General features: G+C 36.3%; 3 protein-coding genes across 4 annotated transcripts; all 3 read left to right on the top strand.

Annotated features, from left to right (window-relative positions):
* Positions 1-574: 574 nt before the first annotated feature.
* LOC128675555 (uncharacterized) lies at positions 575-4,903 on the top strand. Its single transcript, XM_053755030.1, has 3 exons — positions 575-738; positions 3,883-4,088; positions 4,763-4,903. Exons 1-3 carry the CDS (start codon positions 687-689, stop codon positions 4,901-4,903), a joined length of 399 nt encoding a protein of 132 aa, XP_053611005.1. The 5' UTR covers positions 575-686.
* Positions 4,904-6,806: 1,903 nt separating this feature from the next.
* LOC128675466 (uncharacterized) lies at positions 6,807-8,955 on the top strand. Its single transcript, XM_053754892.1, has 3 exons — positions 6,807-6,930; positions 7,604-7,824; positions 8,568-8,955. The coding sequence occupies exons 1-3, from the start codon at positions 6,879-6,881 to the stop codon at positions 8,706-8,708; spliced, it is 414 nt and encodes a 137-aa protein (XP_053610867.1). The 5' UTR covers positions 6,807-6,878; the 3' UTR covers positions 8,709-8,955.
* Positions 8,956-9,079: 124 nt separating this feature from the next.
* Positions 9,080-17,022, top strand: mtsh (mitoshell). 2 transcript variants are annotated; one of them, XM_053754890.2, is made up of 6 exons: positions 9,080-10,117; positions 10,913-11,073; positions 11,973-12,078; positions 12,146-14,807; positions 14,891-15,034; positions 15,264-17,022. In XM_053754890.2, exons 2-6 carry the CDS (start codon positions 10,926-10,928, stop codon positions 15,501-15,503), a joined length of 3,300 nt encoding a protein of 1,099 aa, XP_053610865.1. In that variant the 5' UTR covers positions 9,080-10,117; positions 10,913-10,925; the 3' UTR covers positions 15,504-17,022. The 2 variants fall into 2 exon arrangements, with proteins under 2 accessions (XP_053610865.1, XP_053610866.1); XM_053754891.2 differs by lacking the exon at positions 9,080-10,117 and adding an exon at positions 10,124-10,499.
* The last annotated feature ends 1,649 nt before the right edge of the window (positions 17,023-18,671 follow it).

Below are 18,671 nucleotides of genomic sequence, written 5' to 3'. Positions count from 1 at the left end.
ATCATGACCCGACCCGGGACCTCTCGGTTCAGTGGCAAGGACTTCACCACTGCGCCACTGTGGTCGTCGAATATAGCTTTAAAGGAAGGGAACTTAGAACACAATCTATATAACTTATTTGAGCATGCTCTTGGTTGTATTCCGCTGTGAGATCCAGAAGCTCAGGGTCCGCTTAAGAAATTTTGGAAATACGGCGATTTTATAACCGTCATGTCTGCCTGACAACATGCGTTGACTTACGTCGAGACTTCATACAATTTCTACGTTGATCCGTCGCCGGACGTCAATATGACGAGCAATGGGGCATGGCTCTAATAGTTCACCACTGCTATAGCTAGGTAGTACCTACTATCGGTCCGTTTATTCCCGATGGCTCCCATGTCTTGGACCGTAGAGGAATAACCTAAAAAATACTGTTAGGATTTTCTAGTTAATCACTGAAATATTGATTCATTGTGAAAAATATTGATGTGTCCATTTATTTGTCAAAAATCATGTAATTTGACTCAAAAAGAGGATGCAATAGTTCCAGATACAGGAGAAAAACTTTCTGTTTCCCAATGGGAACGAAGGCATAGGTGGTATCGGGAATGGACTAAGGTGTCGGTGAAACCCAGTTTAACCAGTGTGAGAGAGGACGCGAGTTGGCGCGGCGTGTGCTGCGAACCAGCGAGAACCAGATCAGAATGGACACCACTATTATCGCCTTTCTGGCTGCGTGCAGTTTCCTTCAGCAAGGTAAGATATTCATGTAATAACATGTAATGAGTTGGTTTGATGAAACTTTTACCAATAATATTTCCTGTTTTATCGACTCTTTATTGCCTATATTCATCATCAGAATTTAAGAGGTTCCTTCCATCCTTTATTCGTATATTATCCATTTACTTCTTTCCATTGTCATTAATGTCCTATACGTATTAAGCGAACTGTCACTGGGGAAATGCCTCTAAAATTCAGGACGTTTTTCTAGCTCAAAAGAAATGTCTTTGAGCTATATGTAGACTAAAACCCTCTGAAAGTTGCAAAATACACTTTCAGGAACTCAAAATATTAACTCTACCATCATTGTACATTTATGAAACTGTTTTATTTGTAAAAAATAATATTAACTTGTTTTGTCGAGTAGAGAGTCAACGTCGCTCAGACAAACTGCATTTATTGCCAACGAACACTGTATTTCTCCATAAAAGTGTGTATGCAATGGCTCCTAAACTGTTCAATAAATTGCCTAGAAATCTAAGAAATACATATAACTTACATACCTTTAAGAGAGAACTATCAAAGCTACTTATCAAAAAAGCTTATTATTCTGTTACTGACAATTAGATAAATTATGTAGACACTTTATAGAATAAATTATAGTATAAATATTAGGTAACTTCAGTTGTAAAACCTATGACAAAAATTTCGTATGCCTTATGGCGGGACATAGAGAAGCTCATTCCAATGTATTATACCTATTATGTAACCTGTGTTCACGAAATAAACGAATTGAATTGAATTGAATTGAATCACGTTCCTTCTTCTACTTTTAATAAGTATCTACCCGTAAAATGTAGTAAAAATCTATTTCTAGTAACGACATCAATTCAAAGTCAGCCGGTTACTACGTGCACATCATCAATGTAATAATTTCATTGATCGATGAAGTTTTTACGATCTATTGCGTGGGCGCAGTTTAGCTGTTATGTTTATTTGTACTCGCGTACTCGCATTATGAACCGTTACATGAGATTTCATAAATCTTATGATACATAACGCCAGAATACACAGGGATATTCAGAAATTAGACGCTTTCAGGTCACATTTCACGAATTTAAAGTTATACAGTACTAGCTGTTGCCGTGGCTTCGCCCGCGTAAATTTTCCAGTTATTTTAATAAAAAAAAATGCTATGCGATAAAAAGTATGCTATGTCCTTCTGTTACTATAAATTACATCTATGCAAAATTTCAAGAAGATTGGTTGAGTAGATAGAGCGTGAAGAGATAACAAACTTATTTATGATTTTAGTTAGGATATCTCAAAAAGCTACATACTACTAGAATTTCGGGACGACTACTGCTGAGTGAAAAATGACCAAACTCATTTAAACAATGGTGGTCATCAATGGTCGTCAATCATTCAAACATCCAACTTGCTTCGTTATATATATATCGTTAGACGCGTATGTTATTTTTGTTTTACTAGCGGCCCGTTCCGGCTTCGCTCGGGAAAACCATAATAATCTCTGAAAAAAATCTACATCAACATCCGTTAGGTACATAGTTTTAAAGATCTAAGTATGCATAGGGACAGACAACGGGAAGCGACTTTGTTTTGTGTTATGCAGTTATATTGATAATTATGTTCAGAAACGTAAATATCAAGGAGATAGTTTTATTTTTATACTACTAAATGTTAAAATAATTTAACCCAAATCCGGTAGAGATAGGTTTTTTCTTGACTTAATTTCCAATCACTAAACATTCAAAAATCCTATTTTTGCGGGACATTTATATTCTACAGTAAAAACATAATAAACTATACACTTAAACCTTCCTCAGGAATCATACTTTCTATTGGAGAAAACCGCATGAAAATCCGTGCAGTATAATGTTTGAGTTTATGTTTGAGCGAACAAACAGACAAACGCGGAAGAGGACTTTGTTTTATAATATATACCTTATATAGTTTTACCAGGAAAAACTATATAAGGTATAGTTCTGTTTTCTGTTAAGGGCTTCTGATATAGTTTTACCAGGTACACTGACGCTCCAAATGGCTGTAGATATTATAACAATCTAATTAGTAGGGAGTGCCTCAACATCATTCGAGCCCAGCCGAAGCTTCCAGGCATTGTAAACAAACAATACTATAAGTGCCTGCCTATAGTTAGCAGGGAATAAATAAGAAAGAAAGAAAATATTTATTAGCCAAAAACATTGATATAATGAATTAAACCTACATGTTTTATCGAATATAGGTATGCAAATATAAATAAATAAAGAGGAGCATGCTATCCACTACAAATAACAAAAAAAAAAAGAATTATAATGTACACTAGCACAAAATTCTATCCGAGTCTATCATCAAAGAAATCATTTAAAGTATAATAATAACATTTATCAGTTAAGGTGAAAGTATAATAACATTTATCAGGGTGAACTTGAGGTGCTTTTTAAATAGATTTAAGTTTAAGCTTTTATATTTATTGGGAATTTTCTTGTAAATTTCCGATGGCATACATACTATACTATTACCGAGTAAAGCAGTTCGATTACCTTCCGACTTTAGAAAGCTTTAATAAAATATTAATTGGTTAATTAATACAATAGATTTGTTTACTTAAAAATATTCAAATTCAAATTCAAATCATTTATTCAGAAATTAGACCTTCACAGGCACTTTTTCTCGTCAATTTTTATATTTATAGTTATTTCTCACAAGCTACAAGCTACTGGCATTTCGGAACGACCACTGCTGAGAAGAAATGCCGAAAGAAACTCATTTGAACAGTGTTGGTCCCTATCATGCCAGATTGGCTTACCATTATTGTTTCTTACAATTATTGTTAATAAAAATAAAGATAAGAAATATTACATCATATTATATCAAACAAGATTACTCTCGTGAAATCCTCGGAGAAAGAATGAAATTAGCTAGAAAAAGAGACAAGCCAGAGTAAAAAACGGAACAGATACATAAAGAACGACAAATTGATAATGCTAAAGTCTGTCACAGTCTGTACATTTTCAAGTAACTGAAATATTACGAAACAATTCAAACTAGCCCATTCCAAATACATTTCAAATACATTTTTCTAAATGTCAAAAACAACGTTTTGTACGGATTTTGGATAAAAATACAAATTTAATAGCATATAATGCCTTCTTTCAGTTTTCACACTGTCCTGCTACGAATGCAACAGCCTTGATAATGAGCTGTGTCAGCAGCGCCCGCCCGACTCAGTTAGCAGGGTGTGCCCCCAAGACAACCCTGTGTGCAGGGTCATATACCTGGAGGTCAACACCATCTTTCAAGGCAGGACGCCTCACAGCAGGGTCGTCAGGACCTGTGGGGATATGGATGGTAAAGACGAATCGGTGAGACAATTTGTACAAGATTTTATTTTAGTGTCACCTATCCCGATGTTTATCTCGAAAATCTTGCCCGTTATATCACCCTTTTTGTTTGTCTTACAGTATTGAAATTTTACATAGCAATGCATTATGATAAGCATCACCTTGTAATGCCACCAAATAAAAATAGATCGGCTCCAGATGAGGGAAATCCTCAATGGTACGTTTGTGATTTGCCACGCGTTGAATGCACCATGATCTGACATTATAAGTTTGTGGCAACCATTATTATTCTTTTATCTATGGTGGCAACAATTAAATTATTTTAGAAATTAGACCTCCACCCACAGGCACTTTATCACGTAATGTTCTGAATTAAATAAAATTTATCAACGTTACAAGTTATTAGTACTTCGGAACAATCACTGCCGAAAAGAAATGCCGAGAGAAATTAATTTAAACTGTGTTGGTTTCTATTTCTTTTATCTATGGTGTCCGTTATGCCTAAACAGAGCTCTGATCTGACGCTCAACGGCTGAGAAGTTACCGGAAGTGGCTTTTTGAGGAATTAATATATAATAATATAAAAAAATGTTAAAAAGTGCCTGCGAAGGTCTAATTTCTGTATTTGAATACGTTCAGATAAAAAAGAGGGTCCATATTCCAGAAGGGCTTACCATGATTATTCTACTTCACAGAGACCCTGTTACCGAATATCAGACTACGGCACCCACCAAAAGGTGTGTTCCTGTGCGGAAGACCACTGCAACTCCTCACCAGCACCTGCTTCCACATTACAATTCATAGGCACGGCGTTACTACTAGCTATGTTACTTTAGATCGTGGCCCAATAGCTCCGATGTCCTCAGTTGTTTTGACGTCCGTCGATGAACGCAGAAATTTTAAAGCCGGTCGCGCTCTGTCGTTTTGACATTCGTCGACAATATAGTTTCGGAAGAGGTCAAACAGTGTCGAGTAATATATTACTAGTAAGTATTGTATACAATACCTTCTAGAATTGTACAATAAAATTGCGCCAATCATGATGGCGTGAGATGGCAAAAATCTATTGGTAGCACAGAATGCTTTACAAATTATGGCGCATTCGCCGTACGTTGCTGGTTTTTTCTGGCGCATTTTCAACTTCACAAATTACGCAATGTAACGTACATTGCGAAGTTTGTATGTCATGCTTTTTTTACATGTATTCGGGTCGGGATAGCCGATTGTGAGCACCCGGCTTATAGGACAAGAGTCCAAAAAGTCCCGCTGACAGCGGCGGCGGCGCTTTAGGGTTGCCAAGTCGCCAAACCTAACATCTGACAGACCAGCCAGCTCTTGCCGGACATTTTGACAAAGGCGGACACCCTAAATTATAGAGAAAAACACGCTAAAACTACGTTAACTACACTTCCTAGGCTATTAGCATTATCGAAAAACCGCATTCGGACACAATAACTTTACGTCAGTCGACTGCATTTACTCTTATTGCTTTACATTGTACGAGTACTTCGTTCAATATCGTATTCTCTTAGGCGTCCTTTTGAAACACAATGGTAAATACATAACACGTCCGTAACGTAGCAGTCGGCACAGCAGAGTCAATTGTATCAACCAACCACATCCGTTATCCTGACCCAATCAGTTTATAGGAGTTATACACTACTATGTCCCCCGACTTCGCTTACGTTAATTGTTTTAAGACCAATGAAAATGGCAAATTTCGCTTTGGTTCGTACCTGGGGGGTCTACCATAAAACATTAATCACCTGTGTACCATGAAACTCATGTAGCACATTACGTCCACACGTTCTCTTTTTTTTACATGATGCGTACACGATATGGGAAAAAGTCAGCTTGTGGATGTTAGTGACGTGCTAAGTTTGTATGTTTCGTGGTAGACCTTCTGGGTTTAAAGGATTTCCATGGCTATTCCATGAGAAAATGCGGCCAGTGTGATGAGGATTTTTAAGCTGGAGAATGTCCAGAATGTTGTTTTTGAATAAATGATAATTACCTATTATTTTTATACAATTTCCTGTAATAATGTTTAATAATTAGTCCAATAAGGACGTGTCTGGTCTATTGCCATGTTCAATTTTTTTATCTTTTTTATAAAAATACTTAATTCGATCAAAATTTTAAAGCGGTACTTAAATATGTAACATCAATTTACTTTAAGTCATTTGTCGTTGTATTGTTATTATTTTTAATTTGTTATTTAAAAAAAATCATGAATATTCTGATTAAGATTTAAACCGTTGTACTTATACCTCTTACTACCAAAAAACTTAAAATATATACTTACGGATAAAATTTTTAATTGTTGTTTCATTCATAATTTCCAATATTCAAAAACCAAACATATAGCGAAAATACACATGACAGTAGCTTGCACACGCACGTGCCAGTAGAGATGGGTTCACACCACGCCACGCCAAAAAGTTGGGTTTACGCCGGAATTTTGGAAGAAACTGGGCAAATACTACAAGCCAACTAATTGATATCTGATGATTCTCCCATTGTTTATTCTTACGTAAGTAAAGTAATTATAAGTAGGAAAAATTACAAAGCCAAATTTGGAAACGAAATCGAAAGATCTTTTTTAACGAAAGTCTTTCAAATATTTAAAATTTCATTTCATTGTTGTTTTATGTCAATATATATCTACTTTAGATTCAGACTTTACATGACAGACAGACATACGGTCCGAGTAGACTCAGTGAATCTGTACCTAATTGCCGCTAACGCTACGGCGAGAGGAATCTTAGGATTTGTACGACTTGTACGTAAGCGGGCGGCGCGCGCGCACTCATGGAGGGTTCGGCCTTCATTCTTGTGATATTTTGCGGACTTTTCAAATATGGTGAGTGTTTTTATTTGTGTAATAAATCCTATCCTACTAATATTATAAAAGCGAAAGTTTGTGAGGATGTATGTATGTTTGTTACTCTTCACGGAAAATCTATTGGATGGATTGTTATGAAATTTGGTACACGGGTAGAATATAACTTGGAATAATATATATAGCCGGTACTTTTTATTCCGAAATTCCCACGGGAGCGAAGCCCCGGGGAGCAGCTAGTTTTTCACAATATTAGGGTAATACATAAGGAAGAGAGGCATTCAAATCAAATTTTAGAGAGATATTTGCTCGCTGGTTGTGGTTTTTATATTTTTGATGCAATTATGCTCACAAGCAGATATAAGCAGAAGGAAAAGAGAGAGATAAGAATACAGAAGATATATGTGTGAGTAACTTTCAGTTAAATAAATAGTTATAATTAGTAAGCAAATATTAATCTGTCCTGGGATTAAATTGACATGTTATTAAATTTATATTGAAGATATTTTAGAACGTGCGCAAACTTATAAGTGCATTTATTATTAAAATCTTAGAAGTTTAAATAGTTTTTGCCATTGGAACATATTTTGATATTTGTTTTCCCAGATAATTATTGTTCTGACCTGGTTGGCAGATAAAAGTAAAAAAACCAAAAATCTATTTTTAAAAATATTATTTTTGACTCTGTTTACAGGGTCCGCGATTATATGCTACGAATGCAACAGTGCCACTAACCCACTATGCGAGGAGAAGGTGCTTCCGGACAGCCTGAAGAGGAACTGCTCAGACCTGGACCGAGGGGTGACGCACACGCTGTGCAGGAAGATCATACAGTATGTGGACTACGGTATTAATGGCCAGCGGCCTTCTAGCAGGGTCGTCAGAACTTGCGGCTGGGATGAGACCAAGTACAAGGTGACTTTTTATTTATCTCCATATTAGATATTAGCCAGCCTGACGCCAACTCTCTTTGGGAATGCAATTGTTGTTTCTCAGTTGTAAACAAGAGAGGCGTTGAATATGATTGAAAATAATATTGATTTATTAAAACGCGAAACAAACTTACAGTGCCATTATGATTTGAAAATACATGTCAATGTTTCGTCAAAATCTAATGTCTATGACAGCTGATTATTCGATATCTACTTTTACCGACTTCATTAGCGACTGCCAAAAAGGAGAGTAATGATTTCAGTATCCAATATCCATTGTGTAGGAATATATTTTCTAATATTACTCCTAAATGTGCTTGACTACACTAGGAATTTCTTGATGCACCTATGTGCTTTTCCACTTAAATTTCATCGAAATCAGTCAAGTGGATTTTGCGTGATTGAGTAACAAACATCCTCACACAATCACACGCAACCAAAATTCCGCAAAATTATTCTTTCAAGTGTCTCTCTCTCATCTGAGCGAGTTTTCCCGGTTATTTCCTCGTCGGAGCCTAGGGTCCGCCAGAAATGCCGTGTCAGTTGATAGGCAACGAAGCATTCCTAAGGAGGGTTAATGTTAGACAGACGGGCGGTCAAAAAATCATAGGTCTTCAATCCAAATAAAATGTGGAAATTCTTTTCCACATTTTATTTGTTTATTTTAATTTATTATTAACACAGGAATCTATTCTTCTTTCAAATGTAAAAAGTCCTTGTCCCCAGGGCACCTGCTACCACCGTTCAGGGTACGGAGGTCGTCAGGAAGTATGCACCTGCACCAAGGATCTGTGCAATGATGGTCACGTGACCCACGTCTCCACCGCCATCCTCCTCACCACGATATCTGTGTTTATCCTCAAATAGATTCCATTTTAGTACCATATTTTATTTTATTTAGAAAGTACTATGGCAAAAAACCCTAGGCCAGTAGGCAATAGGTACGTATGAGACCCCTGGAGTTACAGGCGTCTATAAGATGCCGTCATCACTTACCATCAGCTGTCGGCCAATTGATGTTTACCTGCTTGATAGTGTTAAAAAAAGTGTGTATTAAAAAAAATGGGTAATATTGTAATTCGTTGCTTTGTAATAAAAATGCTGTTTGAATGTCTATGGTTTTTCAAAAATTTTGGAACGATGTAAAAAAAAAATCTCATAAACTTTCTTGGTCAGAACTTTTTTAAGACCCTTGTCGTATGTTTTGGTTTATGCTAAATTGTGGTAATACCCAGATGATGGTTTACGTTCAATATTTTGCCAATTTCTTTTTAAAAAATTCCCAACCTGGCTGATATATTATAACATCCAGCCCCGATGCAGATGGCCGAGAAAATGATACTATAAGTGTAACAGGATGGTTAATTACGTAGGGAACAAATTTCTAGCTATGCCGTCCCCGCCTGGCCCTGGCAGAAGGGGCAAACCCAAGATATGCTGGTTTGATGTCGTCAGGGATGACATGCGTGCCAAACTGACAACTAGACATGTCAACGACTGTGCGAAATAGAGACGATAATGACGGAAAACGGACCCTGGGCTCCGATGCTCAATGGCTGGCGAAGGAATTGGAAATATTCTCAGATGAGAGAGAGATGGTAAAAACCAGTCGCATATTGCTGGGATCGTGAACCGGCCCAATCTTCCGTCGTGATTACGTGATAAAATTGAGTATCTTTCTACAATGAGTTTAAGGAATCTATATTTTAGATATATGTATGTGATTGATTGTGATGTCAATGCTGAGACACAACTGCTGAACGTATATGAAATATAACAGAGAGGTTCTTCATTTAACACATGTGACCACTGACAAGAATCCTAATAGGTCAAATAAGAAGTACGTTTCTATTGAAGAATATACAACATACTTTTAGTTGCAGGTGCAACCGCGGGAAACAGGTAAAATATTATACATACAGTACAACCTACACCGCGAAATATGTGACTGGCGCGAAGGAAAAGTAAAAATGTGTGACATTCCCAAACAAATGAACTGTATCATATGGTAAATTTCATTAATTGGCAAGTCTTTGCACTGCACGTCGAGCACAGCGAAATGATCATGAAGATAATTTTCTGTAGAAAGAAACTCATTTAAAAGTAAGGAAAACTTAGCAGTGCCCCATTTCAACAAAGAAACAAATCATAGCGGTTATTTCGTAAGAATTAATATTTGTGACTACTTGAAGTTCTTGACAAGTAATTTAGTTTTTTTTTTAATATGTTCTGAGAGCTAAAGAATCTCCTGTGCAAGGAAAACGATTACACTGACGGTATGTTTCAAGTTATTTGTATAAAATTTGCATTATTTTCCTAATTTTTTTAATAAATGTAGATATCCTTATGGTATTTCATTAGAACGCATTTCATACAGTAGTTATCGTAATTTTTCGAAAAGTATACAAGTTTTGCGTTTATATTTCGCGGCGGGATGGTATTTTTTTAATTAGGGCCATAAAGATGTGATGTCTGTTGAGAATCCGTCGCTAGCGGAGCATTGGGCAGCAGCACCATCTAGATCACTTTTACTGTTATGTCACAGTTGTATAAGATTTTCTCTATCCCTCAATCAAAATAAACTTAATATTTCCATCAGAACGAGTCCGCAGTTTTAGTTCAATTTCGCCACGTTTTAGTTTCAACGCCGTTAGCAATGTATATTAATTTCATTTTATATTATGTTAATATATTGGGTATAACGTGCTTGATTCCTTTATTAACACCAATTTTGTCCTTCCCGGAAAATGATGCGAAAAAAAGCGACGCCATTTTATTTCTGGATCGTGATAAAATCTTCATACTTAGTTTTTATAATAATGTTTCTCATAATTGTTCAGCAACGCTGTCCAGTGGGATCCGAATGTAAAAGCAAGTCTTTCAATGAAGAATTTTAATTAAAATAAAAAGTCTAGCCAACAAAACCAAGTCTTATAAATCAGAGGTCGCATTTGTGTAAAATAAAATGTTCTTGAGGTTAACCAAAGTTCTAAATGCCTGATTTTTTCGTAAATATTCTTTTTTTTCCAGCCAGTTGGGGGAGTGATATTATTATTTTTCTAACTGTACAGATTATCGAGCCAAATGCAAGAATATGGTGGCACTTCGTCAAACAAGGAGTTCCGCGAGGCAAGCGGGGACGGGGGGGCGCGGGAGCGGTCCGCGGCGCACCAGCCCGAGGGCTTCCAACCCTCGCAACACCAGTACTCCATGATCCAGCAGAAGAGCTATGGTGAGCCAATTCTATCATTCATCATCAACTCAGCTACAAGAACTCCTGGATTTTGGTCACACCCAATGATTTCCACATAGATTGATTAGAAGCAGCTTGCGCCCAGCTTCATCAGATCATGTGTGCGGATGTCTTGAGCTGCGCGTGCCAGTAACTATTTATTGGCCTGTGTGATTTGTGTCCACAGCTAGGCAAAATAGCCGCCCTTTGTTTTCTACCCAGAGTCTGTCCAGGTTCTTCTTGACATCTAGCAAAAAAAATTCTGCGAAAGTCTGTTACACTTTTACGACTAACCCTAGCCCAGTGTCGATGAAATGTGGAATTAATATAGTTAATAACTCTAGGTCAAACATTGACTGCCGTGGGCAGAGCTGCAGTCAGCATCTAGTATCGAGGCGTATACAAGTAAACCTTACATTTTTGAAGATTCAGCTATGATTTTACAACCGACTGCCTCCTGACGACTAACTCCTTTGGGAATACTATTGCTGTCTATCACCTGTCAAGTTGTTCATTAGTCATCGCGTACCACGTGCATCGGTGGAGTGGTTCTACTATAGGGCGGAACCACACGTCACGTTTTACATTTTCAATAACACTAGCTAGCTACGCCCGGCTTCACTCACGTGGGAATTTCGGGATAAAATGTACCTACTCTATGATATTTTGCTATTTCATTTCTATGTTGCATTTGGACGTAATTAAAATTCGTCGTGTAAATTTTATTTGTTTGACTAGCAAACATCCTCACTCCTACATATTCGCATTTATACTTTTGCTTTAATAATATTAGTAGGATTTGATTATGCTATCTCGTGACAAAAGATTATGACGTAATCTTGATGTTGAACATAAACTTGTTACGGTAGTTTAGTTTTTACAAGATATTTTTCCTTCAGGATGTGCTAACAAGGACCTCTCTGATCCAAACATGGCAACGTATTGCCGAGTAGCGACGGGTATATACGAAGCAACTGCGTCGAATCAACAGTATCAGAATCCAAGGTATTCATTGCAAATTATTTAGATTATATACATTAGACCGTATTGTAAATATCCACATTACTTTCAGATACAACAACGCGTCCGCTCCTACTTTTAGCTCACCCCCTAATTCTCCTCTCGTTGGTTTGATTTTTGATCCGTCGTCTCCAAACTACAGCGGGCCAGGAATATCAGGAGATAGAGGCCTTAATGCCAATAGACGATCACAGAGCACGTGGTCGATTTCCAGTCAAGAGCCCATTGGAACCGGAGCGAAGAAAAAAATAGTCAGAAGCCAGGATAAGCGAATTTCGTACAACTCCGATCCCCGTTATCAGGAAAGATACAAAGACACTACTGAAACTGAACGTCAAAGAAAATCAGATAAGAACTTGAGTTCGGAATCCACTTCAAGTCTAAATTTTTTCGTGGAAGGGGAACGAATGGTTTCTGAACTGTGCAATATATCAGACTCTAACTCAAGGCATGATGCTAATGGACACAAACAGAAGAATAATTCAGATGTCGATAAAAATAAAACTCCCGATCCTTCTGAAACTCTGCAGGCAGTTTTGGACAAAATTGTTATTCATGATCAAATACCCAATCAAATAGTTCAGTTGGCAATAGATGCTTGCACCGACGCTGAAAATATAGCTATTACTCACCACAACAGACCCTGTTTCAAGAACATACATTCTATTTGCGCTAAGACCAGATCTAATGTACAAAAGCCGGATAGTGCTGTTCCAAATTTACACTCGCAGGGTATTCCGTGGGTGATCAAAAATTTCATATTTTCCTTTGTACGTATTTTAGACGGCTGGAAAGGTGCTAAAGAACTGTTGAGTGAAAAACATGAGACGTTTTCTAGAATTGAAAATAAATATTACAGTCCAAATATACGACAATGTTTTGTGCAATGGCAAGCTGTGACTAAAGAGATGCTGACACATATGTACAAAACATTTAAATGTCTTGATCATGGATTTACTATGGAACAAAAGAGTTTTACACATAATTATTATGCCACAAATTCTGCGGCACCGAGACACCAAAGTCAGAACAAATATCAACCAACGAAGCCTCATGTTAGCACTCCAAGACCTGTGAATGCATCACCTCAACCTTTTAATGCAGTACAACCTCCATGGGTTCAAAATCAAGCTCAAGCATCTACTCAAAATTTTAGCGAGAACCAATGGCAACCAAGATCGGCTGTTACATACAAGAAATTTCCGGTGATTCCTCCACCAAACTCACACAATTTCTATCCTCTGAATGATCAAACTGAAATTGACAATTATCAGAAAGCGCAATACAAATGTGATCCTTGTAGTGTACGTGAAGCAAAGCCTCGACAATCGTGGACCATCACTAATGTTTCTGACTTTAGAGCTTTGGAAAATATGTGTCACGCAGACCAGAGAGAACTATACAATCAACTAAAACACAAGATGGATGCAGAACTCGGAAAGGCTCCTGGTCAGCCTCTTTTAGGAAATATGCCATGCGATCTCTTGCAACGAAGAGAGATGGAACTAAAGGCTAAAATGATTCCTTTGAGTCACGTTGAAAAGTCTTTGATACCAAGCATGGCGACAGCTGCGGATATGAGAGGTTGTTTCGTGCAGAAAAACAACAGCGGCGGAGATACAAAAGAAGAAACTGATTTTTTTGCGGCGTGGGGTCAGATGGTCCAAAAAGAACCTAATGATTTTATAACTCATCACTCTCACAACATTCCAATCCCATCAAATGTTGTGACGATTTCAAAAAATATTTCTGGCCCCGTGCAATTTATTGATCCCGAAAATGATGAGTTTCATGAGATGTCCAAAGTATATATGAAACCTGGAAGTTACAAAGTGCCTATTAAGTCTACAGATCCATTTTTGCAAGGCAACTCTGATATAGTATTTGACAATCCGGTTATTGACGATTTATCTTTAAAAATGAAACCGGCTTTTCCATCTATTACCTTGGCTCCTCAACCAAAGTATAATCTCGAGTCTTGGCCTTGTATGATGCCAAGACGTTCTGAAGATATGTGTCCAGATGAACAAAAGCTCATATCAAGACCGGGCATGTCGAATATTGAAATAAGAGATCCCTTTGATATCCTTTCCTGTGTGACGTCTGACCGTGCTTGGGAAGCTGCCAAGCAAGCTGCTCCTAGATTAATGGATTTTATTCATGAAGGGTCCAAATCTGACACGGCTCGACTATATGATGCGTTGGGATTGGGTTCTACAGGAGAGTTTGCGGTTGATTTGAAACAACCTAAGTTAGGAATCGATCAGACTGATGTATGGGCAGCTGGATTATCTTCAAATAGTTTTGTGCCAAAAGAATTGGCTGCTACTTGGAACCAAGATGTAAATCAACAAGACATTTTACTATCTAAAGATCAAGAACAATCTATATTTACTGAAGATATTTCTAAATTGCTTGATTGTGATCCTAAACCGATAGAAATCGACGAACAAGTAGAAACGCTCGACTCTTCAAAAGATTTGAAAGAAAACGCTAGATGTCCCAATTTTGACCAAACTGGGAACTATGTCAGAGATGAAAATCAAAAGAAAGGTAGTGGAAAATCCAAAGTTACTACGTCAGGCATGTGGTATCATCCCAAGAAGAAGAAGCCATTACCAACAGCAACAATCAAGAAATTTGAGACTATTCTGTCAAACCTTTCCCAAATTAATGAAGCTAGTTTTATCCAACATGATATGGATATAAAAGTTGTAAGTAAGATTTAAAAGCATGTAAAATTTTTACTCAGTCGAATATTTGTCATAACCTAGTATGTATTTTAATTTTATTTCAGGCTCCTAGATTTTATGAAGTCGTAAAGTATCCCATGTGTCTTCATGATATTGCAACGAAGTTAAAGAATTCTTCTTATACCGAATATGATCAGGTTGTTCAAGATTTCAGACGAATTTTCAATAATGTTCGCCTGTACTTGAAGGTAATTTCTGCACAAATATGACTAAATTCTCATACGTTGTCATACCTAAAGTATTTTTTTTTATTTAAGCCTCTTGTCTACACTACTCGCTGTAAAAATCGTTTTCTTAGAACGAATATTTTACAACAATCCGACAGACATTGCGACATATGTATGTCGCAATGTCTGTATTTATAATAGACGAATAAAATATAACATAACATTCTATACAACATTTATCTCATTTTAGAGTTTTCCGGACGCAAACATGAAAAAAAATGTCAACAAAGTTTCGACGGACTTTGAGAAAATGTTAAATGAAGAATTTATGAAAAGCGAAGCCAAGGCGAAGACTCACGATAATGCAGAATCTCATTCTGTGTCGAATAAAAAGGATGAGAAGGATAGCGATGCGAACATTGCTGATGCTAAAAACGACGAGGGTAATAAGAAAACAGTTCCAAATGCAACAAGCGATGATAAAAATTAGAGCCGTTGTTTGAATTCATCACGAACTAAGTAACATCAAAATTATAAAGCAAAAATAAGTACCCCAAGTTTTCAGACCACGATCAATGTGTCGTGATATTTTTGGAAATTGATTTTATATTTTATTTCTATTTTTATTTGTTTCATTAAGGAGCATCCAATGGTTGCTTGAAATTTACAATTTGTTATTGTTAACTTTCATCATTATCGATAAATTAGTTAAGAAACTTCTAGTCAACAGCGATATGATTTTTTAAACAAATGTCAGTGAAGTTATCAGAACTATTACTTCTTAAGGTTATCAATTTAATGTGTAAGTGCTGCCAATTTTTCGAAAGGACATTTTTCGCTTCCAGAATGGGGCAGAACTAGATTTATTCTTTATTGATTCTCGTCTTCTTCCTTGCATATTTAATTATAGTTTGTAATTTGACTTTCTTCTTTTACTTTACTTCTAGTGATCCGTGTTGATTTTGTGTGCAGAAAAACAAATTTATGTTTTGATGCGATACCAGATGAGTTACTTTTTCTTTAACTGTCAATATCATCACTACTAACATGTTCCGAGTGATCTGTTGCCCACTCCGGTGGCGCGTCAAGCGGTTTCTAAATAAATACGTTGAGACTACATATAATAATAGAATATCAGTTCTTTTTTATATAGCTATCTGTGATGTATATTTAGGTAAAAGTTAATAATTGGAATCGTTTATCACGCTTAATTAACTTTACGATTTACTTGCAACAATGTAAATAGTTAAAAGTAGTAGCTGTACAAAAATTTAACCTTAAAACTTTAAGTTCCCTGGCATCGCGATTGCAGGATGTGTTTATATGAAATATCTAGGTGGTTCAACCTCATGGGAAGTTTAATTTATTCGCTATGTTGTAATTGTTGATACATCTGCCGTACATTTGGAGTTAGACATCCCACATCTCGAATTAGTGGGTCCAAGCAAACGCCTAGATTGGTTTTTGCCTAACCACTCTTTTGTGAGTTGCACGTCTTTTTATACATAAAGAAAAAACAGAAAAAACCCTTACAGATCATCAGACCCTTTAATTGGTCTGATGAAACAAGATCTACGGATAAGTATCCATAGCCATAATAAACAATTCATTCAAATTCGGCAAATGAATCAGAAATGACACCACAAAATTTGGATTTACCAATCGTCTGTGTTAAACTTCTTATGATTCTTGTCTTTATACATAGCACCATTTAATTTTGACCTTTTGTTCATTTGGTGGTTCAACATTGATTGTTTAATATTTTTAATTGATTTTTGAGCCCATTTTACCTGCCATAGAGAAATAAGTGAATTACTTGCGACGTCGGCATTCGAGTTGTGTTTGGCAAAGTATTTGAATTTTAATAGTATTTCGTGTAAATTTTAAATTTAATCTTGAAGACGTTCGGGTTAATTTTAAGTATTCATTAAGTTGTGATGTTATTATTTAACTTATTTACCTAAAATTATGGCAAGGAACTCCTATGATAATAAAAGAGTTGTTTCGTATTTCTGTTGTATGTTTTGCTCCTTGATATATGTGTACGCTCTGCGTCAGATAAAACTGACCACCCTGCGGTAGTTAGGTGGGATTAGATTTACTTGCTCCTACTGTATATAAGTCCGGACTCTCAAGACAAAAAATGTGTTGTTTTCTTAACATTATTACCATTTATTCCGTCTTACCTAAAGGGCTATGTACATTTTCACTCGTCAATCAGATAAATCAACTGTATTGAATCAAATATTTCACAGTTCGGTCACGCTGAACGCTCTCACTATTTTATTGACTTTAGAAGTCGTTCACCAAAGAAATGTAATATGTATCTCAATAGATTATACTTACGCTAGGTTAAGATCCAATTTTATTAGATTCGATAAATTTGATTGCTTAGGATTGGTTGCATAAATATAATAACAGATTTCAAAATAGACAATTACTAACGGACTAACTCTGTTATAATGGCCTGTTTTATAGGTCCCACTGCTGGGTAAATGCCTCCCCTTTCGTCTTGCCAGGTTTCTGGCGAAATCCAGCTTGTTCAGGCAGTGATGCAATGCTATTTTGGATGGTTTTTATGTACCTACAGTTTATAAACATGGGACCCTGGAATAAGTAGGTACTCCGTATTAAATCCATGCATGGGGACTATAGGATGATAATTATTTATGTCTTATTCGTCGCCTTTTCTAAGCAAAAGAATAGAATGACATACTTTTTTTAGAAACTAACCTAGGTAAGGTTAGTCCCTAAAAAAGTACTACTCATAAAATAGATTAAAAAAATAAATAATAATAAGCATATTTTTAAGTATGTTTTGTCTGGTGTCAATGCCAAATTTTGTAAACTGCGAGTGAGAAAACACACTTTAGCTTAAAGTACGCTTTAGGTTTCTGAATAACAGGCTACAACAGGATACACAAATATTTTTGAGGCCCTGTATACCACTACTACAATATTTGTTAATCACAATGAGAGTCACGTCACAATTATATAAGACAAATTACACAGATTGAGCTAGCCCCAAAGTAAGTTCGGGACTTGTGTTATGGGATACTAACTAAACGATACTATATTTTATAGATAAACATCCAAGAAAGGCCTATCAGAAAAAGATCATTTTCCATCATGACCCGACCGAGGATCGAGCCCGGGATCTCTCTGTTCAGGGGCAAGCACTTTACCACTGCGCCACCGAGGTCGTCAGTGAGACAGTGAGAGAATGTCATTTCCAAGCCGATGTTTTCAATAAGATGGCCCAGAAATCGGGAGTCATGTAATATTTTCTTGTCGTTTTCTATTTTCCGAAAAGAATTACCATAATGGATTATTTTTTAGGAGTGTTTGTACTTAAATGAAATGATTTATTTACTTGAAACATGGTAAAAGATGTAACAGATAATATAAGGACCAACACGTCTCGCCGTTAAGATGATATGTAAATTTAGTTATTAATACCTAATTATAATCTCATGTTATTGAGTTTGCCAGAAAGCGATAAAAATTCAAACAATGGCCATCCTTATTAAAAACAGAAATTATATAAAAACAAAAATTGAAATTTTTAAAACAGAATTATGACGTGGCCCAAAATTCTTCCATGTCATAGAAACATTGGACAAGTAACTATTTTTACAATTTATTCTTAAAATATTTT

The sequence above is a fragment of the Plodia interpunctella genome, chromosome 14 (genome assembly GCF_027563975.2).
Source record: "Plodia interpunctella isolate USDA-ARS_2022_Savannah chromosome 14, ilPloInte3.2, whole genome shotgun sequence".
In the NCBI taxonomy this organism is placed as follows: Eukaryota; Metazoa; Arthropoda; class Insecta; order Lepidoptera; family Pyralidae; genus Plodia; species Plodia interpunctella.
Note: the sequence above shows the minus strand (reverse complement) of the source record. Positions and strands in the feature narration are given on the sequence as shown.

What these genes read in the sequence shown, in the direction of transcription:
- mtsh (XM_053754890.2), top strand. Translation starts at nt 10,926, where the DNA reads ATGCAAGAATATGGTGGCACTTCGTCAAACAAGGAGTTCCGCGAGGCA. An exon ending in GATCCAGCAGAAGAGCTATG is followed by an intron (nt 11,074 to 11,972) that starts GTGAGCCAATTC and finishes TTTTTCCTTCAG; the next exon opens with GATGTGCTAACAAGGACCTC. An exon ending in ATGATATGGATATAAAAGTT is followed by an intron (nt 14,808 to 14,890) that starts GTAAGTAAGATT and finishes ATTTTATTTCAG; the next exon opens with GCTCCTAGATTTTATGAAGT.
- LOC128675555 (XM_053755030.1), top strand. Translation starts at nt 687, where the DNA reads ATGGACACCACTATTATCGCCTTTCTGGCTGCGTGCAGTTTCCTTCAG. An exon ending in GTGCAGTTTCCTTCAGCAAG is followed by an intron (nt 739 to 3,882) that starts GTAAGATATTCA and finishes GCCTTCTTTCAG; the next exon opens with TTTTCACACTGTCCTGCTAC. An exon ending in TGGATGGTAAAGACGAATCG is followed by an intron (nt 4,089 to 4,762) that starts GTGAGACAATTT and finishes TCTACTTCACAG; the next exon opens with AGACCCTGTTACCGAATATC.
- LOC128675466 (XM_053754892.1), top strand. Translation starts at nt 6,879, where the DNA reads ATGGAGGGTTCGGCCTTCATTCTTGTGATATTTTGCGGACTTTTCAAA. An exon ending in TTGCGGACTTTTCAAATATG is followed by an intron (nt 6,931 to 7,603) that starts GTGAGTGTTTTT and finishes CTCTGTTTACAG; the next exon opens with GGTCCGCGATTATATGCTAC. An exon ending in GGGATGAGACCAAGTACAAG is followed by an intron (nt 7,825 to 8,567) that starts GTGACTTTTTAT and finishes CCTTGTCCCCAG; the next exon opens with GGCACCTGCTACCACCGTTC.